Raw genomic sequence first — 17948 nt, forward strand, 5'->3', positions numbered from 1 at the left:
ATACATTTTATAACATAATAAATACATGGTAGAAAAGAAATGAAGAATGACTCAGATAGACAGTTTCTCTGTATGATCCACTGGTTCTCCAGAAAGCGCAGAAGTACACTGGACCAACGGGGACCTCTCATGGCCCTGTAGACAAATGTTTGTGCACACCTTTTTTTCCCATCGTTTTCTTTATTTAACATTATGAACATGGTGGACTACATTCTTTTCTCTAAGTTTTAAAGATTCAGTTAATTTGGAGAAACAACTGATGGGTTCAGTGTTGGAGGTTGATGAATAACCTTAGCAGAGACTATAGTAACAAGCCCTTGGTCACAGACAAACGAGAATGGCTCCACCCAGGATGGGAGCATTGCAGACACTCTTCCTTGGGCTGGCTAGCTTGTGCCTTTCTCCCCTTAACTGTACATATCAGTAATTCAGCTATATTATGATTTAAATCAGATTTTGCTCCTCTTGTCAGAAAGTACAATTGCTTGTTAGTTGATAGGTTGTGATGAAAAGGAGTCTACTCCTTGGGCTTGATACTTACCTCCATTACTCACTGGATGTGTGACTGCCTCAATTTACTCTAAAATAAGGATTGGAATAGGACCTACTACTACTGTAAGGTACTATTGTTATGAAGATTAAATGAATTGATATGTATAAAACCTTCAGAATAACAACTGGACATAAAGAAAGCATTCAAGAAATGTTAGCTACTAGCTTTCTTCTCTGACAATCGGTTTTGTCAGTTGGTTCCCACTAAGTTGTGGACTTTTTTGGACCAGGACCAGATATCTTGTCTTTTGATTTTCATTCACACCCACACCATGCTAGGGCTTTGTCCAGCGTCTGGCATGAATGGTAGCACAAAATGAGAGTTAAAAATATGCTTTTGAATTAAATAATTTCTTCCCTTACGGATAAAGATAAGAATCAAGATCTTAGCCTGAAGACTAATGTCCATCTCTCTGCCCCCACCTGTCCCCGCCTTAAAAAAAAGCAGGCCACTGTCTCCAGTTTACACCCTCACTCACAGTACCATTCACCTTCCCCTTTCCTAATCAGAGGGATCTTGGGGTGGGGCTTCAAGGAACCTCTAGGAGTTTGAAGGGGAGGGAGCCTGGAACCATAGACTAGCTGTGACATGTCAGGGGTGGGATTTGGTAGTTCAGAAAAGGAGGTACCAGACCAGGAATGGGGGATGGGAGTGATGGTGGAGTGGGCTAGTTCAGGATGAACCAGAAATGAGACGTTGAGGAAAGCCAGAAAGGACCAGTTGGCGGGGGGGGGGGGGGGATGGGTGGGTGACTACTAGAATTATGTGGAGGGTCGCTTGTGAGGGCACAGAAGCAAAGGCAGGTGATTGGACGAGAAGGAGAGTCCTAGTTGCCAAGGCAGCGACTAGAGGAGAAGGTCTTCAGTTGAGGAGAAGGTCTGGACTAGAGAAGGACGGAGCTCCAGCTCCGTGCGTTATCCAGTAGAGTCTGTGGACCGACCCCCAGATATCCCTGCTGAAGTGTCACCCGGGAAAGGCTTAAGCCTTCCCTGGTGCCACCCCTCTGCGCTTGGCTACCCACACGCCCCCTGAGCCCTACCTCCTAAGTGCCCACAGACGCCCGCCGCAGCCTACTTCACCGGCTCACCCAGGTGACCACAACATGGCTGTGGCGCAGGTGCTGGTCTTCTGGCTGTTCATGGTGCTCTTCTGGCTGTTTGTGCTGCGGCCGAACTGGCGAGTGCCAGGCCAACCGGACCCGAGCACCGGCCAGCGCTGGTCGAAACAAACTCTGTGCAGACGACGAATGCAGCAGTGAGTGCGCAGGCGGGCGGGCAGCCCAGGGTCTCCATTGTGGCTCTTTGGGGCCGCATGGGGCTCCGATCTTCCGGTCCCCAGCCCCGAGGGCTGGGTGAGGGGGGTCGCAGGATGACGGGTGGGGAGCAGGAGTGACAGAGCCTCGGGACCCTGCGTGTGTCCCCTCTGGCTCTGCTGGCGCCCCAGCCAGCCCGCTCGGGTTGTGGGGGGCTTCGACTCCCACTTGTTGCCAGCGTTTTATTTTTCTCTACTGACTGAGGCGGGGGTTGGGAAACACGATTCCCCAGGGACAGCTCTCAGTTTATTCCCTTCCAGGATTCGCCTAGGATCTCAGTGGGTGATGGGGTTGTGCCCACGCTGTAGCAGAGCGCTTTTCTGCTCCCTCTACAGGGACCTGGGCCGGTGCAGTATCAGGGCAGATGCTCTCCAGGGCTCGGTGGCCCTAATTCCCGCGGCAGGTTGATGGTGGGGCTCCTTGGGAAAGGCTCACTGGCCCCTTTGTCCTTTTGCTGCACTGGGGATTGGGCTGGTTTTGCCTTTTAACAGGGACTAGAGTTTAGGCTTGGGAAGAGCACCGAGTCCAGGCACGCAATGTGTTCCCAGGTCTCTGCCCCGACTCTGCTTCAATCCTGTCATTTCTGTGCATAGAAGCCTCCCTTCATATTTGAGGTAGGGTAGCAGGTGGGCAAATAATCTTTTGCTTTTGAAAGAGGCCAAGGATCTGCACCAGCCACCTGGGAACTGCAGCCTCTTCTCTGCACAGGAAGCGGACAGAATTGCTTCCCAGTCCTGGATTGGAGGTGGGCAGTGGGGAGGATGTAGCCATTCAGATTCAGATGAAGAGGTTTGTTGCAATAACAATAATAAATACTCCAAGATTTTTATAAGCCAATTCAGTTTTAGACTAAGTCACTAGTGTTGTTGGAACCTCTTTCCTCTATATATTTACTGGCCCAGAATACTTCTTATGGACTCCCGCTTGGTTTCTAGTAACCTTGCAACTTGATGACAGTGTTGTCCATAAATTGTAAGCAGTACATATTTTAAAATATTCATGCTAAAAAGGCCAAGAAGTTTACCATTGAGCTCTTTGTCTAAATTGGTGTTACCAAAACCAAATTTTGTAATTTGAATTGTTTGTTCCACTCCAATAAAGAAAAAAGATGTCTCCAATATATGTTAAGAAGTTCCTAGAGGTAACCCTAAGGCTGGAATAAATAAACACTCAGAGAAGCAAAGCAGCTGCCATGATATTTTCTTTCATTTTTGCTATTCTTTGCTATTGAGCGCTATCCTACGTGGGATACCTGGACAATCTCATCACTGATGCTTCGTCAGTACTAAGACATGGTGTTGGTTAGGTTCAGTGGGGTAACATAACTTGAGAAATGGCCTGTGTCCAAACAGATGTGACCAAAAACAACAGGTGGGTCTGTGTTGTGTTGTAGGAAGTAGTGAGGTGTGTATGTAAGGTGTCCTTGTGTGCCTTCCAAATAAGTGCTCCAAAAAAAAAGAACTAAATAGGTGCTCCATAGTATGCATTATGTTGTCACCTAATATATTACTGATTTATAAATCCTCTATGACCTAAGGGGGAACAAGAGAAACATTGCCATTTCCACTTGTGATGAGAATTCCCCACCTTAAAGTGTCTCTCACCTTCAACTTGGCCTCTTAATTACGTATGAATTAGGATGCTGACAGTTCTGAAAATAGTCCTATTTTAGCTTCAAAAAAACAAGTTACCCTCTCCAAATCTGTGTTTGTTCCTCAGACATATATTTTTATAAAACAAACATTCTCGTGTATTTTACTGCTAATTGGCTTTTAGAAAAAGTGTTATTTCCATTTCTTTGTGCTTTTTACATACATCTATTGTCCATTTCATCTTAAATCAGAAACTGTCTATTTGGTCAACCAAAAGAAAAATGTTGCTTCTACCAGTTTCTAGATCAATTGTGATTCTAGTCCTGCATTTTAAGCATGAAGGTATTGCCTGACCTTTTCTCGTGGTTAAACTTGTTCCTTGTCAGATAGGATACCCACTTTTGATTTTGTTTATTAAAAAAAATACGAATGAGGATGTTTTGAAACAATCTTAATGTTGGATATAGTCAACAATATTTGCTCAGAGAAAATATATTTCCTGGTTATTTACCCAGATCCTGAACCCAGAGACAGCAACTCTGCTGCAAATGAAATTGACAGTGTTTACGGCTGCATAGTAGCACTTGCAGCCACATAAAGGTAATGTCTTTTAGCAGTTAGTTCAAGTTAATTAACCCCTTGGGGGTTCCTGGATATTCTAACCTCTTCCCTATTACCTCTGCATGAAACCATACTTAAGCCTGTCCATGTCTACACTTGGATTTACATATTTGCAAAATGAAGCTTTCTATGATTATGAAACAGAAAAAAATTGAGGAGGCCTGCAAGAACCAAGAGTTTCACTGAAACCAGCTATGGTTGGTGGTAGCCACTTTGCTTTTTATTTCTCAGCACAGAGAAAAATAGAGAAGCTTCCTTTTCCCTCGTCTAATTGCAGGGAATATTGTATTTTATAGCAATAAAATCTCTAAGGATTTTAGATACTTTGAGCAGGTGAATTAAAAGTGATTCCAGAGAGTACTGGAAAAACTTGATTTTTGTTCATAGTGGGATTCATATTTCCTGAGGAGTCAATATGGACTGTGAAAAATCAAATCCTAATGTTTTTTTCTTTTTTCAATGTTCATATACAGTGTTAATGTATCGAGGTGAAGCTGTTGAAGATTTCACAGGACCAGATTGTCGTTTTGTAAATTTTAAAAAAGGCGACCCTGTATTTGTCTACTATAAACTTGCAGAGGTATCACCAGAACTTTGGGCCGGAAGTGTAAGTAAAAGTTTGACAGGTGTTATATTCTTACTTTTGATGGGTAGCAGTGTAGATTTAAATGACTGATTTCTTGGGGTGTTTGTAGAGTTAACCTGACCTCTTTGCCAGGCCCTGTGCTCCTAACACACCTTAGGCCTGGCACAGCATAGAAAGTCAGGAGACTTTCTGAAACAGAACTGAACTGGTTGTGGTTGCTACCCCTCACATCAAGTTCCAGAAGGCTCTACACATCATAAAGGTCGTCATGGTGAAAACCTGACAATTCTTAGCTTTGCTGCTTCAAAAGGGAAGGATTCATGGACATTAGAGTTAATCCTGTAAATTAAGTCTGAGATAGTAACTCAGGCATGCATATTTAAAGTTGATTTTTTTGTGTATTTTACCTAATCATTTGTGCTGTTTTTACTCTAAAAAAGCAGAATACTATGTTCATTGTGTGCTTTTTTCCCCCCTTTTTTTCTTTTTTGCAACTTCTGGGTCATCCATTTCCTGCTTTTCCTATATTCTATGCCTGAAGGTTCCCCCAGGGGTTCTACTTCCAGCCAGTAGTATGGATCTTCTGATGAAAGACATGACATTGTTTATATCATGCTTTGATATTTTAAATGGGGAGATTCACTAGGAGTGTCCTCCTAGTGGCTTATGAGTATTGTCCTTTTCATTTAAAAAAATGTGATATGTGGATTGTTTATGTAAAATAGTAGCAAGGGTCTTTGATGACTGTAGGAATGTTCCAGTTTAGAGACATTCCAGGTTGCATCCTTGAAAGTTCTCACCCTAAATAAAACACCACACAGCAGAAAATAAGACAGAAAATAAGAGTAATCCCTATGGAAAACTAGTTTCATTTTGTTGCCATTTCTGACTCTTAGGGAATGATCTTGAAACATGGTGCCTCTAGGTACAAACTTTATATTTAGACAGAGTCCCAGTTGCAGTACTCCATATAAAGAACCATCTATTGTTTCTTTCAAGTATACCAAATAGGATTGGTAACCTTTAAACTTGGAACTGTTTTTCCATGTACCTAAGTGGCATTTTTCATGTAGTAGTCATCTTTCTTTCCTTCTTTGAGCTTTTGGATAAATGGGCTTGATTTGCATTGTCTCCTCTCACATTGTAGCCTGTTAACTCTGTTCATACCTAGGACTCTTGCCATTCTGGGTGGCAGCACTCATCCTGTCTTCCTGAGGAGCCCTGCTTTCAGCACCTGACCAGAAAGGATCTTTGCCGACTGATGAGTGTTTGGGTGGCACCTTGTTTGCATTGCTCCTCTGGCATTCATTTGTCTTCTTTGCCTTCAGTCAGGTTGTGTTTTATCTTAGCTCCATATAAAATGAAAAACTCAGTTAGGAAAGGACCCCTGTCTAATCCATCTTCCTTTTGAATATTTCCTTTCAGGGCAGTGGCACTTAAGTACATTTGTTCTGATAGTAGCTTATGCAGAATTTGTTCTCTTGTGGCAGTTCTTGGCTCCCCACCCACAAATCAAATCAATAGCACCTTGGCAGGGATGATGTATGGAAGCAAAATTAGATATAAAAATTATTTCCAGTCATGAGCCTCCATGATTCTGCATCATTTTTTTTTCATATCACAAGAAATGGGATACCACCCAGTGTGTAATTATGGAGCTTTATATAATCTATGGTCTCATTTGACACAGATTAAGAAGAGATAAATGTGTTCCCTTTCTCCATACATCTCTGGTTTCTTTCCCTTTTCCAAATTTAACCTTAATAGAATTTTCATCAGAAGGGAAAAGTGTATTTCCCCTCAGACTCACCTCTCATGTCATAAGTGTTATACTTAAGAAATTAAAAACTCTTTAGTTTTCAAAATGATTCTCCTTTTGAATTTTCAGTTTTCATTCTGCAATGTTGTTGGTTTTCTAGAGTCTCAGACTTTATCTGCAGTGATGAAACTTTTAATTGCTCCGTCTTATTTAATCTTCATGGCAGTATTCTACCACTAATACTGGTTCTCAGATGGTTTCTAGATATAACAAGAACATTCATGAATGGGGATATTTTAGAGGTAGTGATAAGATGCCTTTTTTAATTTTCTTTTTTGGGCATTTGATTTGCCTATCAGTTTCCTTTAATTATTGGCAAGAATCTTCTGTTCCTTTTAGTCAGTAGTTAGTAATAGGAGTGTCTTTCTCAAGGGGAACTTTATATACCTTTTGTACACTTTATGTAACTTCATATAATTTAAATGTTGGTGCTGAAAATAAATGGGGTTCTTTTCTGCAGAGGATTTATTTTGGGTGAAACTGAAGCTTGATATGTGGTTTCATATGCATTATATTGTAATTTTATTTTCTCCCCTGCTGAGTGCCATTGTCAAGTTGGAATGACGCTTCAAATTTTCCTTGCCAGCGTACCCCATGTTAAATGGATTTCGCTGTTGACATTGCATGTAAGGTGACCTTGCTCAAGGACCAAGGCGGATCCCGGTTTAGAGCTGATCAGGTTTGAGGAAGTATCCCACTCCTTAGGGTGTTCCCGGTTTAAGACAAAAGGAGTTTTAGGGAAGTTGGAGGTTGAAGATTATTGCTGCTGGGAGTAGGGTGTGCCTGCAGCCTGAGTTCCCGCTGGGTTCTCCTGGAGAAAAAGTTTTTAGGAGGTGAATTGTTCGGGAGATTGGATTGCCCCCGAACCTGTGTGGAGGCGGTGTGATTCGGGAATAAAGAATAGCTGTTTGAATCTACAAGGCTGTGAGTGCCTTCTGATTCTGTGCCCAGCCAAGACTGCAGCATTAATTTTCTCCCCCCTTCTGATTAATTAAACAACAAGCAATGTGGCTAAAGGACCGTGCCTGGTAGGTTGTCCAATTCAACATATGGTTCTTACCCGTCATGGGAGAACTGACCTTTAGACGTCAGTTTCCTGTCTTGGGTTGAATCCACTGCAACCAGATCAACCCGTCACTGACTACCGGTCCAGCATTCAGCCATGCTTGTGGATAGGCCTAAGCACCGGTGTGGGGGGGGTGAGGTTCTTGCCTCACCTCTGTTGGCCCCCAAATTTAACCTTGGTGCCAGTGGGGGGGGTGAGGTTCTTGCCTCACCTCTGTTGGCCCCCAAATTTTAGACCATCACTAGTAGAAGGGAGGAGGATACAGAAATGCCACGACACCAAGCCAATTGACGGCTCCTTTGGAAAAATTGTGTCACTGGTGACACCATCAGCAAAGATGCCAGCATTACCACAATTAACATGGGGTGCGCTGGCAAGGAAATTGCATCACTGGTGACACCATCAGCAAGGATATGCCAGCAGTACCACAATTCGCTGTACCAGACGATAGTTCACAATGCATGCAACTCATATATAGTCCAAGCAAGTTCTGCAAGCAGTTCAAATCGGAGGAATCTATCAATATGTCCATTTCCTCCCAAAGTAAATCAAGTCCTTGATTGAGCATTACTTGTTGAGTTATATTCATTGATGCATCAGTTTATACAGTTTACTGTGATAGCTATCATAGAAGCTGTAGTTTGGTTTTCTTAGTCTTCACTGGCACTGGGATGGAGATGGGAATTCTGGCAATGATGTTAAAGAGACATTATCCTGAACAGAATTATTAAATATAATGAAAAGGAAAAGTGAAAGTAAACAAACAGATCTGTTAATCACCTTTAAAAACAATAGTAAGCAAACAGATCTGTTAACCACCTTTGAAAACAATCATTAACAGCTGTTTACCTAATTTAGATTAAACCACTTAAATCACGTGAATAAAAAAAAAGAAAATTCGGATCCATTTTTTCATGAGCGCTCCTCATATAAAAATATGGACATACACACATACTGACATGCAACACAAAACAGTGCACTCATAACATACAACACATAAGACAATAATAACAGCCTTGTAGCTTTACCTAGGTAAAATCTCCATTGCAATGTTTAAAAACTCCACAGTCAAAAAATAAAACACAGTCAAAAAACAAAGCTGATCAGAAAAACATTAACCTAGGTTTGTATGAGCTCAAAAAATAAAATAGAACTTTATGATGTGGGAAAAATGCAATAATAAAATAGATATTGAAAAAAGGCACCGTGGTTAATCACTGTCGCAGATGTAAGAATAGCCAAGCTGGAGCTCTGGATATCAGCTGTTATGGATTTGAGTCAAATTATCTTCTTTTTGGTCTGTAGAAATTGTTTTCGTTAGTGTCTCTGGAATCTAAATCGGCTGCTGTTCTCCCTGTGGAAACACAAAAACAGAACCCCGACTCCAGACAAACACTGGGTCAGGAGCTTTCCAATGTCCTGTTAGAATATCTTTCCAAAGTACCTTAGGCTTATGTACATTTTTTGGATACATATGTCTTTCCGCAGCATTAAGTCCTGATGAATTCAAATTTAAAAAGTTTAGAGTAAAAAAGGGTTATTTTAAGTTTATCTTTGGGGGATATATACCCCTTTAAGATCCTTTTAAATTTAAGTCTTTCAAAAGCATTTTGCCTTAGTTTTTAGAATTACTTTAGTCCTTTTAATTTTTAGATGTGGTTTGAAACCATAGTTGTCTTAGCCCTTTGTATTTTCTATCTGAAATACCTTGACTTGACATTTTTAACCATTTTCCATCTTATTTCTATCTTCTAGTTTTCTTCTAAGGTTTTTATATTTACCCTTAGTTGCTTTCTTCTCTCCTAGTTTTCTTTCATTTCCTATTTTGTGGGTATAAAATTCTTGTCTTTCTACATCTTTTTATCTTCCTATATCTTTATCTTTCTACATCTTCTCTCTTTTTTTACCTTTTTGTACTTCTGTTTTTGAAGTTTTCCACTTCAAATTTTTAATCTTCTTTATCTAAATCTTTTATCTTATTATCTTCTTCATGGGTTATATTTTTTTCCTCCATCATGAAGGCATCTTAACCACCTTAAATTTAACCTTTTAAAGCTTTTTGCAATGTACTTAGACATTTTACAACTTTTTACTTTACCAAACAAAGATTATCTCATCTCCCTCTTTTTAGTTTAATAAGTACATTTTAATAGTTTGATAAGTAAAGCAATCTTTTTTCCTGCCATGAAGGTATCTCAACAACCCTCAATTTAACCTTTTAAAGCATTTCATTTATCATCTATACTGTACTTTTAAATGTACTTTTTCACCACCTACAGCTTCACTCTTTTAAACGAGGCTTAGATTTTGTTTAAATCGCTTAATATTAGTTTACATGGCTGCCCTTCAACCAAAGGCTCTTTTTTACTCCATTAAGAAGCTTTGTCTCAATCTGCCATTTACAAATACCTTTTTTTTCTTTCTACCTTTCTCAGGCTTTTAAATTAAATCTAGTTTCCTCAAAATCTTTTTAAATGGCATTTTACAACTTTTCACTTTACCACACAGAGATTATCTCAACTAGAAACATTTCTTTTTCCTTTAACCTTTTATATTAAAATATATTTCCACATCTTGAATCTTTTTATATCTCTTTTTTAACCATTAACCCTTTTTATAAATTCACATTCTAAAACAACCCTTATAAAATTACTCCACTTTAATAAGATGAAATACTTTCATGTTTTTTAAGGTACTGTTATACTGTAATTGAAACCCAGCTGAAACTTCTTATACTCTCTGTATATAAATTACACATGATAGAATCTTAACACTTAGTAACCTTGTTTCAGCAAAGACACAGACCAAAGCAATATTAAACATTTTTCCATTTGCCAATTTATGAAAACACACATAATGTTTAAATATATTACCTTATGGAACTTAATAAGTAAAGAGTACTTGATTTCATATTTAGTGGTTGATATTTTAACATTTTAGCTTTGTAAATGAATCAGCTGTCTGTAAAAACCAAGACAAGTATAGTGAACAGAACTAGTCATCTCTTTCTTGTTGAAGAAAAATCCTTCTACAGGATACCATAATGGTCCCATTGATATACTTAATAACTCATCTTTATAAAGCCATGGGCTACATTTCTGTATTGTAGCAACATATGCCATAGTTTTTCTTGGTCTTACTGGGGTACCTCCTTCCTTTAACAATTTTTCTTCCTCAGAGGCGAACAACTTCAAACCTTGAGTCAACCATTTTCCTTAGTTTGCCTGAGAAAGTTCTAGGAACAGGCCACTTGAAATGAAAACAAAATAAATCAAAACAAGAACACATTGTTTTTTGAAATGGTCACCCATTTTTTTGCTCTCCTTCAGGAGCGAGCAAATTCACTTACCCCCAAGCTTCAGACATCCCACGTACGGGCCACCATAATGCCGCAGTCTTGGCTGGGCACAGAATCAGGAGGCACTCACAGCCTTGTAGATTCAAACAGCAATTCTTTATTCCCGACTCACACCGCCTCCACACAGGTTCAGGGGCAATCCAATCTCCCGAACAATTCACCTCCTAAAAACTTTTTCTCGAGGAGAACTCAGCGGGAACTCAGGCTGCAGGCACGCCCTACTCCCAGCAGCAATAATCTTCAACCTCCAACTTCCCTAAAACTCCTTTTGTCTTAAACCGGGAACACCCTAAGGAGTGGGATACTTCCTCAAACCTGATCAGCTCTAAACCGGGATCTGCCTTGGTCCTTGAGCAAGGTCACCTTACATGCAATGTCAACAGTGAAATCCATTTAACATGGGGTACGCTGGCAAGGAAATTTTGAAGCTTCATTCCTACTTGACAATGGCCCTCAGCACTCCCCAAGTACTTGTAAAAGTAGATTTGGACAAAGCTAGGAAAGCATATACTATCAATACATCTGCTATCGTGGTAATACATTTTAGAGATTTTTGTACTGTTTTTACTTATTAATTTTTATGACTGTTGTGTATTGGTTAAGAAAGACATAAATATTGGTTTATGAGCAATGCTACAAAATGTACAGGTAAATTCTTGCTAGAGGTTATTTGGAATTGCATTTATAACCAGCTTTGATTTACATAGTTTTAACCATATAGTATCCAATAATCTTCTATGCAGATCTTTTATTTACTTCAGAAGTCTTAACTTTATATGCTCTGTGTTGAGAATTAAGCTAAATGTAAAAAAGAAAACTTCAGTGGTTGGAAATGTTGCTTTAATAGTTCTGTACTTAATTTTTATTTGGAATAATAATCTCAGTGTAATTGTTATAGCAACTTTCTTTCTTGGTTATACCATATACCTATCTATTATGTGTATATTTCCTGCCACTTCTGAGAAATCTCTTATTTATATTCCTTGTACAGAATTTATTTGATATTTGTCTCTTTTGCACTATAGGTTGGCCGTATGTTTGGATACTTTCCAAAAGATTTCATCAAGGTAGTTCGTGAATATACTAAAGAAGAGCTACAAATTCCAACAGATGTAAGTTATGGATTTCTTTTTTGTTCTCAATTGTAAACTGGCTTATAAATCCATCAGTTATATTCAGTTAACTGCTTCTGAATGTTTTATAATGTGTTTGGGGGGCAATCTAACATTTGTGTTTCAGATTTTCATTTGAAATCAGACTACCTGTAAAAAAAAAGTTTGAAAGGCATTCAAGGGTGATTATATTATAATCTGAGAGTTGTCTAATATATTGAAACAGATATTCTAAGAGGCAAATAATTTCATTTTACAGGCAAAACTCATTGGATAGTTATTAGACATTTTAAGTATATTTAGGTTAAATTAATAAACTCTAACTTTTATACTAGGCTAGAAATATGTACTTACAAAGGTTTTCTTATTCTTAGTCATATATGGGATCATAGTCATGTTATAGATTTGGAAAAGGGGACCTGAGCGTTTCAGGTGATGTTCAGTCTCAGATCTTTTAAGGCCCCAACTGCTTCCTTTATACAACATTCCTGTATGGTGCTCTGACTTAAATTGATTTTGTGACTGAAAGGATTTCGTGTTCTAGAATTCTCACTTCAGCTGATTATTTTCTAGAGTTTTAAATTGTATAGTAATTGATGCCCACCAACACTGAAACATCTTTGGGCAGCTCTTTGTAGTGGCTGTAGAATATGCAAACTGCTAGGCTAGGACAGTTCTTAGATTAGATGGACTGAATGGATAAAGTCATCCTGTTTGTTGTTGCTGTTCCTAAAATTTCTTTATAATCTCAGGGGCCATAAAATCACTTCTGTTGCTTGTTGGACTTCATTGTTGGTAAAGAGAGTTCTTGGGATTTAAGCTGTGACAGCAGTTCACTGATTACAGAGAACTCATTTGTTTTGAACTCTGCCTTCTCATTGTATTTCCCATTACATGCATCCCTCATGGCTTAGAAATGCATGTGATGAGGAGAGGAAATCACTCATCCCTACTACATTGAACTGCCTCCCCCACCCCCGGAACCCCCGCAGAATATTATGAAGATTTAATTAGGAATGGAAATTTTTTAAAAACATGTCCATTCATACTATGGCTCCTTTTATATCAATTTGCTAACTAGTAGCAAGAAGGAAGACTAGATAATATACACATATTCCTGAGAGAGATCTTAGTGACTGTGAAACCCTGATGAAGAGAAAGGTGTATACCTTGTTGAATCTTGTTTTCAGTTTGTTCTTGTGGTAATAGTAATGTGAGGAGCCTCCTTAATATCATTCTTTATTCCATCCAATGTACTTGTATCTCAGTAAGATACTTTAAAACTGATTCATCTTTCTCAAGGCTGCAGGATCTTCCAGCTTCTCCTGAGCAAATGATTAAGAATTAAATTTCTGAAACATAGGTGTAGATATTAAGAACTGGAGGATCCTATAAGTGATACCTTGCCTTTCCCTACTTATGTTCAGAGCAAATTGAGAGAGACCCAAGAGTCAGGCAGTTGGAAACCAAATTGTCACCATTTTTACTCATTATGCTTTTTAAAGAATATGACCCATGTTAAAAAAAGAAAGAAAGAAAGAATAGACTTTCTAACACTGTAGTCTAGAAAAAGACAGATTTACTCAGCCATAGATGGAGTTAGGCAGTGGGGGTTGGAGGAGGGTAATCTGGTTGACCTCAAAGATTCTTTAGAACCAATCCTGAATTTGGGAGCGTGGATGAGTTTGCTTTTGTGATACTTTGTTATTGACACATTAATGGTTTTCTTTTCCTTACAGGAGACAGATTTTGTTTGTTTTGATGTTGGAGGAGATGATTTTGATAATTATAACGTAGAAGAACTTCTAGGATTTTTGGAATTGTATGATTCTGCAAATGAAGATTCTGAGAAAGCTATAGAAAAAGTGGGACAATTTCCTGAAGTCTCCCAGGATTTTGAACCTGAACCTAAACCAGTAGTAGCAAACTCACAACAAATTGAAAGTGCATTCTCAGAAAACACTGTGGATCTTGAGGAACAATTTTTGGCTCAGAAGAACCATCCTCATGCAGATAGTCAAACAGATAATGCTCAGGGTGAACAAACTTCATTTGAACTTTTTGAAGAAATACTACCAGATAAATTGAAAGTGCCAGAAAGTGAAAAAAACAAAACCAGCAACATTTCTCAGGTCTCAAATGAACAGGAGAAGACTGATGCTTATAAACTTTTGAAAAAAGAAATCAGTCCTTATCTAGAAACCAAAGAAAACAAATAAGAAATGAGTATAATTTGGAAGATTTTAAAGAAAACTGAAACCACAGCCAAAAGGGTAGACATTTCTCAGGTCTCAAACGAACAGGAGATGACAGATGCTTATAAACTTTTGAAAAAAGAAATCAATCCTTATCTAGAAACCAAAGAAAACAAACAAGAAATGAGTATAATTTGGAAGATTTTAAAGAAAACTGAAACCACAGCCAAAAGGGTAGACATGATGGACAAGGAACGAGGTGATATGGAAATGAGAAAGGAGGAAAGTCCTCTGGCAGATGAGGAAGCCCAGGGACTCTTTGACAGAAGTGACGAGGAAAACACTCAGACTTCAGGGATAAGTGAAGTATTTCAGGATAAAGATTCTGACGATCTTGAAAAAGACAACCCTAAGGAACATCTGAACACTTTAGAGTCTACAGAAAAGGCTACTGGAAAAGAAACCTCAAAAGAGGACCTTGAGGACATAGGGCATATCACAGACGCAAAAAGCCAGGGTCCTGCTTCTGCAGACCTTGAAGATGATATATTCCCACAGAGTCCACATATAGCCCTAAAGCCAGAGCTTAGCGATCAGGAGGAAGACTTGCCCATAATCCGCAGCTTCTTTATAGAACAAAAGTCCTTGCAACACTTCCTGAAGTACATTGATGTCCAAGAACTGGAAGCCATGTTGCAAGAAATGTCTTTAAAGCTGAACTCAGCACAGCAGGAGAGCCTACCCTATAACCTAATGCCCTATTATCTAGAAAAAGTTCTAGATAAGGTCTTCCGTGCCTCTGAGTCACAAGCAGAGCAAATGCTTGATAATCGTGTGAATGATAATACAGACACAGGAATAAAGGAAAGTAACATATTTGAAGAGGCTGCAGTGCTTGATGATATCCAAGACTTGATTTATTTTGTGAGGTACAAGCACTCCACAGTGGAGGAGACTGCTCCATTGATAACAGCGCCTCCTCTAGAGGAAATCTGGGCTAAAGCTGAAGGTAAATACCTGCCTGCGGCTTGGGCTGGAGAAAAGGAGTTGTTCTTCCAGATGTTTCCGTGTATTATTGTAAAGTTCTGTTCAGTTTCCATGTGCCTAAAGGAGAAAGAAGGCTGACTCAGGAGCCTCATATGTTCCTTTATTCATTCTTTTGGGCTACAGCATGAAAGGATATTGCTTATTCTTTTTTTCCTTTAGGACAGTTGGGATTGGTTAGCATGTTCAATAAGAAATTTTATAAAAAGCAAAAGAGAAAGATATAAATGAGAAACTAATGCACAAAAGTAGACCTGTTAACAGTACACATTTTATCTTAAAATTATAAAAGGGCTTTATTAAACATAATTTCTTAATCATAAAATACCTGTACTAGATCATGTGGGTGTGGAGTGACTAGCATAACGTTTTTTTTTTTTGTTTTTCTTTTTTAGTATTTAATCTCTTTTTATGTGGTGCTGAGGATCGAACCCAGTGCCTCACCTGCACTAAGCAAGTGTTCTACCAGTGCCTCACCTGCGCTAGGCACTGTGACTCATATATTTAGTGAAACACTCGATGAATATTGAAACTGAAGAGAGACAATTCTTATTCTATAGCATAAAATAAAATAGCCATTTCCCCTTTCAATTTTAGAGCTACTTATAACAGAAGGTACTCTGTTGATGCTGCTGATACAGAAAACCAACTAGAGATAAAGGTCGAAGAGCCAGCAGATGCCACCCTTTTGGACAACATACTTTTCTTGTTATATTCATTCTTGCTTTATTTGTCTAAGATGGTAAGTTTGACATAGTTTCTTCAATTAGAATGTTGATTATTTATTAGTTTTTAAGTGGCTTCTGGTCATGAAGTGAAAAACTTAAAATGTCTTTATGAAAATGACTCTTGACCCTTTGAGTAGATAGCTCCTGAAACAAAAGCCATAGGGGTGTGGCTTTAATGGCTACTTGGTTTAGCACATGAAGAAGATTTGCTGTCTACCAAGGCTAGACATTTGCACACCTGTAAAAACTTGGTTCTTCCCCTCAGAACCCTTCATTATGGCAGGGAGATAACAGCATTCACTTGAAACACAGTAAGATAATGGCAGAAAGAGAGGTATTTATTCGATGGTAGAACATTATTGTCCATAAATGCATTTATTATGGTTGGAAGGGTGATCAGTAAGGTCAGAAAGTGGTTGAGATGTGTTTGAAGCACAGGAAAAGGGCAAACAGGAGTCTGACATGTGGTTTGTTGTTGATTAGACAGGCTGGGGTGGTGGGGGAAGCTGGCAGTCAGAAGAAATGTGTTCAGAGAAATGGAAACATGAAGAAAGGATATTTGGGGAGGGCAGGAGAATGTGAATAGTTGGTGTTGTAAAGTGTGAAGTTGGAGGGGGATGGGCCTGTTGGAGAGGCCAGCAAATCTTAAAGGAAGTCATGAGCCAAAGTAGCATTAGACCATTAATAGTGGGGATCCTTAGAAAGTTTTAAGAATGAAAGGAATTAGGTTAGAACTGTTTCTTAGAAAGAGTCACTTAAGGCTGATCTTTCTAAAGAAAATCATGATCCAAACAAGACATTTAATCTGTCTAGAAGCTTATCTAAGCATTTTAGGACTTACCTCCCCCCTATTGGTATTTGTTGATATTGGACTTTTAGAGTTTAATTATAGGAATGAGAAAGCTTTTAGAGGTTGGAGGATAAGATGGTCCTAGGGGCATTGTGACAGTAATCCTCCTCAACTGAAGTTGTTTCCTGTAGGTTGTATTATTTCAAGGCTTGTGTAAGAAAGATGATGTTGTTGTTTTCCTTGTAAAATGTATAGATTTTGAAGCCAGGTAGATCTGGTTTCAAATCCCAAGGTTATCATTTAGACGTTTGGGCAAATAACTAAACTTTTGAAAAAAGTTTTCCTCATCTGTAAAATGTAGATAATGCTTACTCCAATCATAAGAATTAAATGATTTGACAAGGTAAAATGTCTGGTGAGGTATCTGGCATTTTGAAGGGTTTTACCCCTACACATGCCCTAATTCTCATGTAGACAGTCAGAAGGTGGTATAAAGACAATGAATACCTGGGGAGGAAAGACCACCAGGGTGGAAAAGATGTGGTGGGGAGAAACAAATCATTTTTCAGTTGGCTCCATGTTTGTTCATGATGGTGGCAGCCACCTGCATAAGGGGTATATGCGAGCCAGGCAGTTAGAATAATTATATTTCCAGTGATTAAAGCAGTCTTCCACAGTCATAATTTGATTATCAGAATGAATCAGCATCACTTGGAAAGTTAACAGCCTCACGATATGGGAAGGATTTCTTTATTCATATTTTTAGGTATGCACAGAGCCCTCCTCTAGGTCTAGGTCAGGGGACGTGAATGTGGTGCAGGTATGGTCAGTGATTGTACAGTGATAGGTAAGACATAGACGTGAGTGGCAAAGAAGAGGCACAATGTTAGGAGACTGATTTGAAAGGAGATTTCAAAAAGGCATTTTGATGGCCCAGTATGTACAGGACATTGTGCGAGGACTAAAAGGGTCTAACAGGTGTAAGGCATGATTGTGATTTTTGAAAGCCTTAAGAAAAGGACTTAACAAATATATGCAAAAATTATGAACAAGTCAATGTAAAATCTTAAACAAGTAGTATGATATCTGATAGGACTGGAGAGTAATAGGCTCTGATGTGTTTGGGAGATGTGCACCAATCAGATTCATTGATCAATGGAATCTTAGCAGAA

General features: G+C 38.9%; 1 protein-coding gene across 7 annotated transcripts in view; it reads left to right on the forward strand.

Moving 5' to 3' along the window:
- Positions 1 to 14673, forward strand: part of LOC144374713 (transport and Golgi organization protein 1 homolog) — a 79670-nt gene extending 64997 nt beyond the window's left edge. For 6 of the 7 annotated variants that reach the window (XM_078037459.1, XM_078037465.1, XM_078037462.1 and 3 more), the window contains 3 exons: positions 4552 to 4685; positions 11933 to 12019; positions 13759 to 14673. In XM_078037459.1, coding sequence (XP_077893585.1) covers positions 4552 to 4685; positions 11933 to 12019; positions 13759 to 14238 — 701 coding nt within the window. In that variant the 3' untranslated portion in view covers positions 14239 to 14673. The remainder of the gene's footprint in view (positions 1 to 4551; positions 4686 to 11932; positions 12020 to 13758) is intronic. The other variant, XM_078037466.1, reaches the window with a different exon arrangement.
- The last annotated feature ends 3275 nt before the right edge of the window (positions 14674 to 17948 follow it).

The sequence above is a fragment of the Ictidomys tridecemlineatus genome, unplaced genomic scaffold (assembly GCF_052094955.1).
Source record: "Ictidomys tridecemlineatus isolate mIctTri1 unplaced genomic scaffold, mIctTri1.hap1 Scaffold_83, whole genome shotgun sequence".
NCBI lineage: Eukaryota > Metazoa > Chordata > Mammalia > Rodentia > Sciuridae > Ictidomys > Ictidomys tridecemlineatus.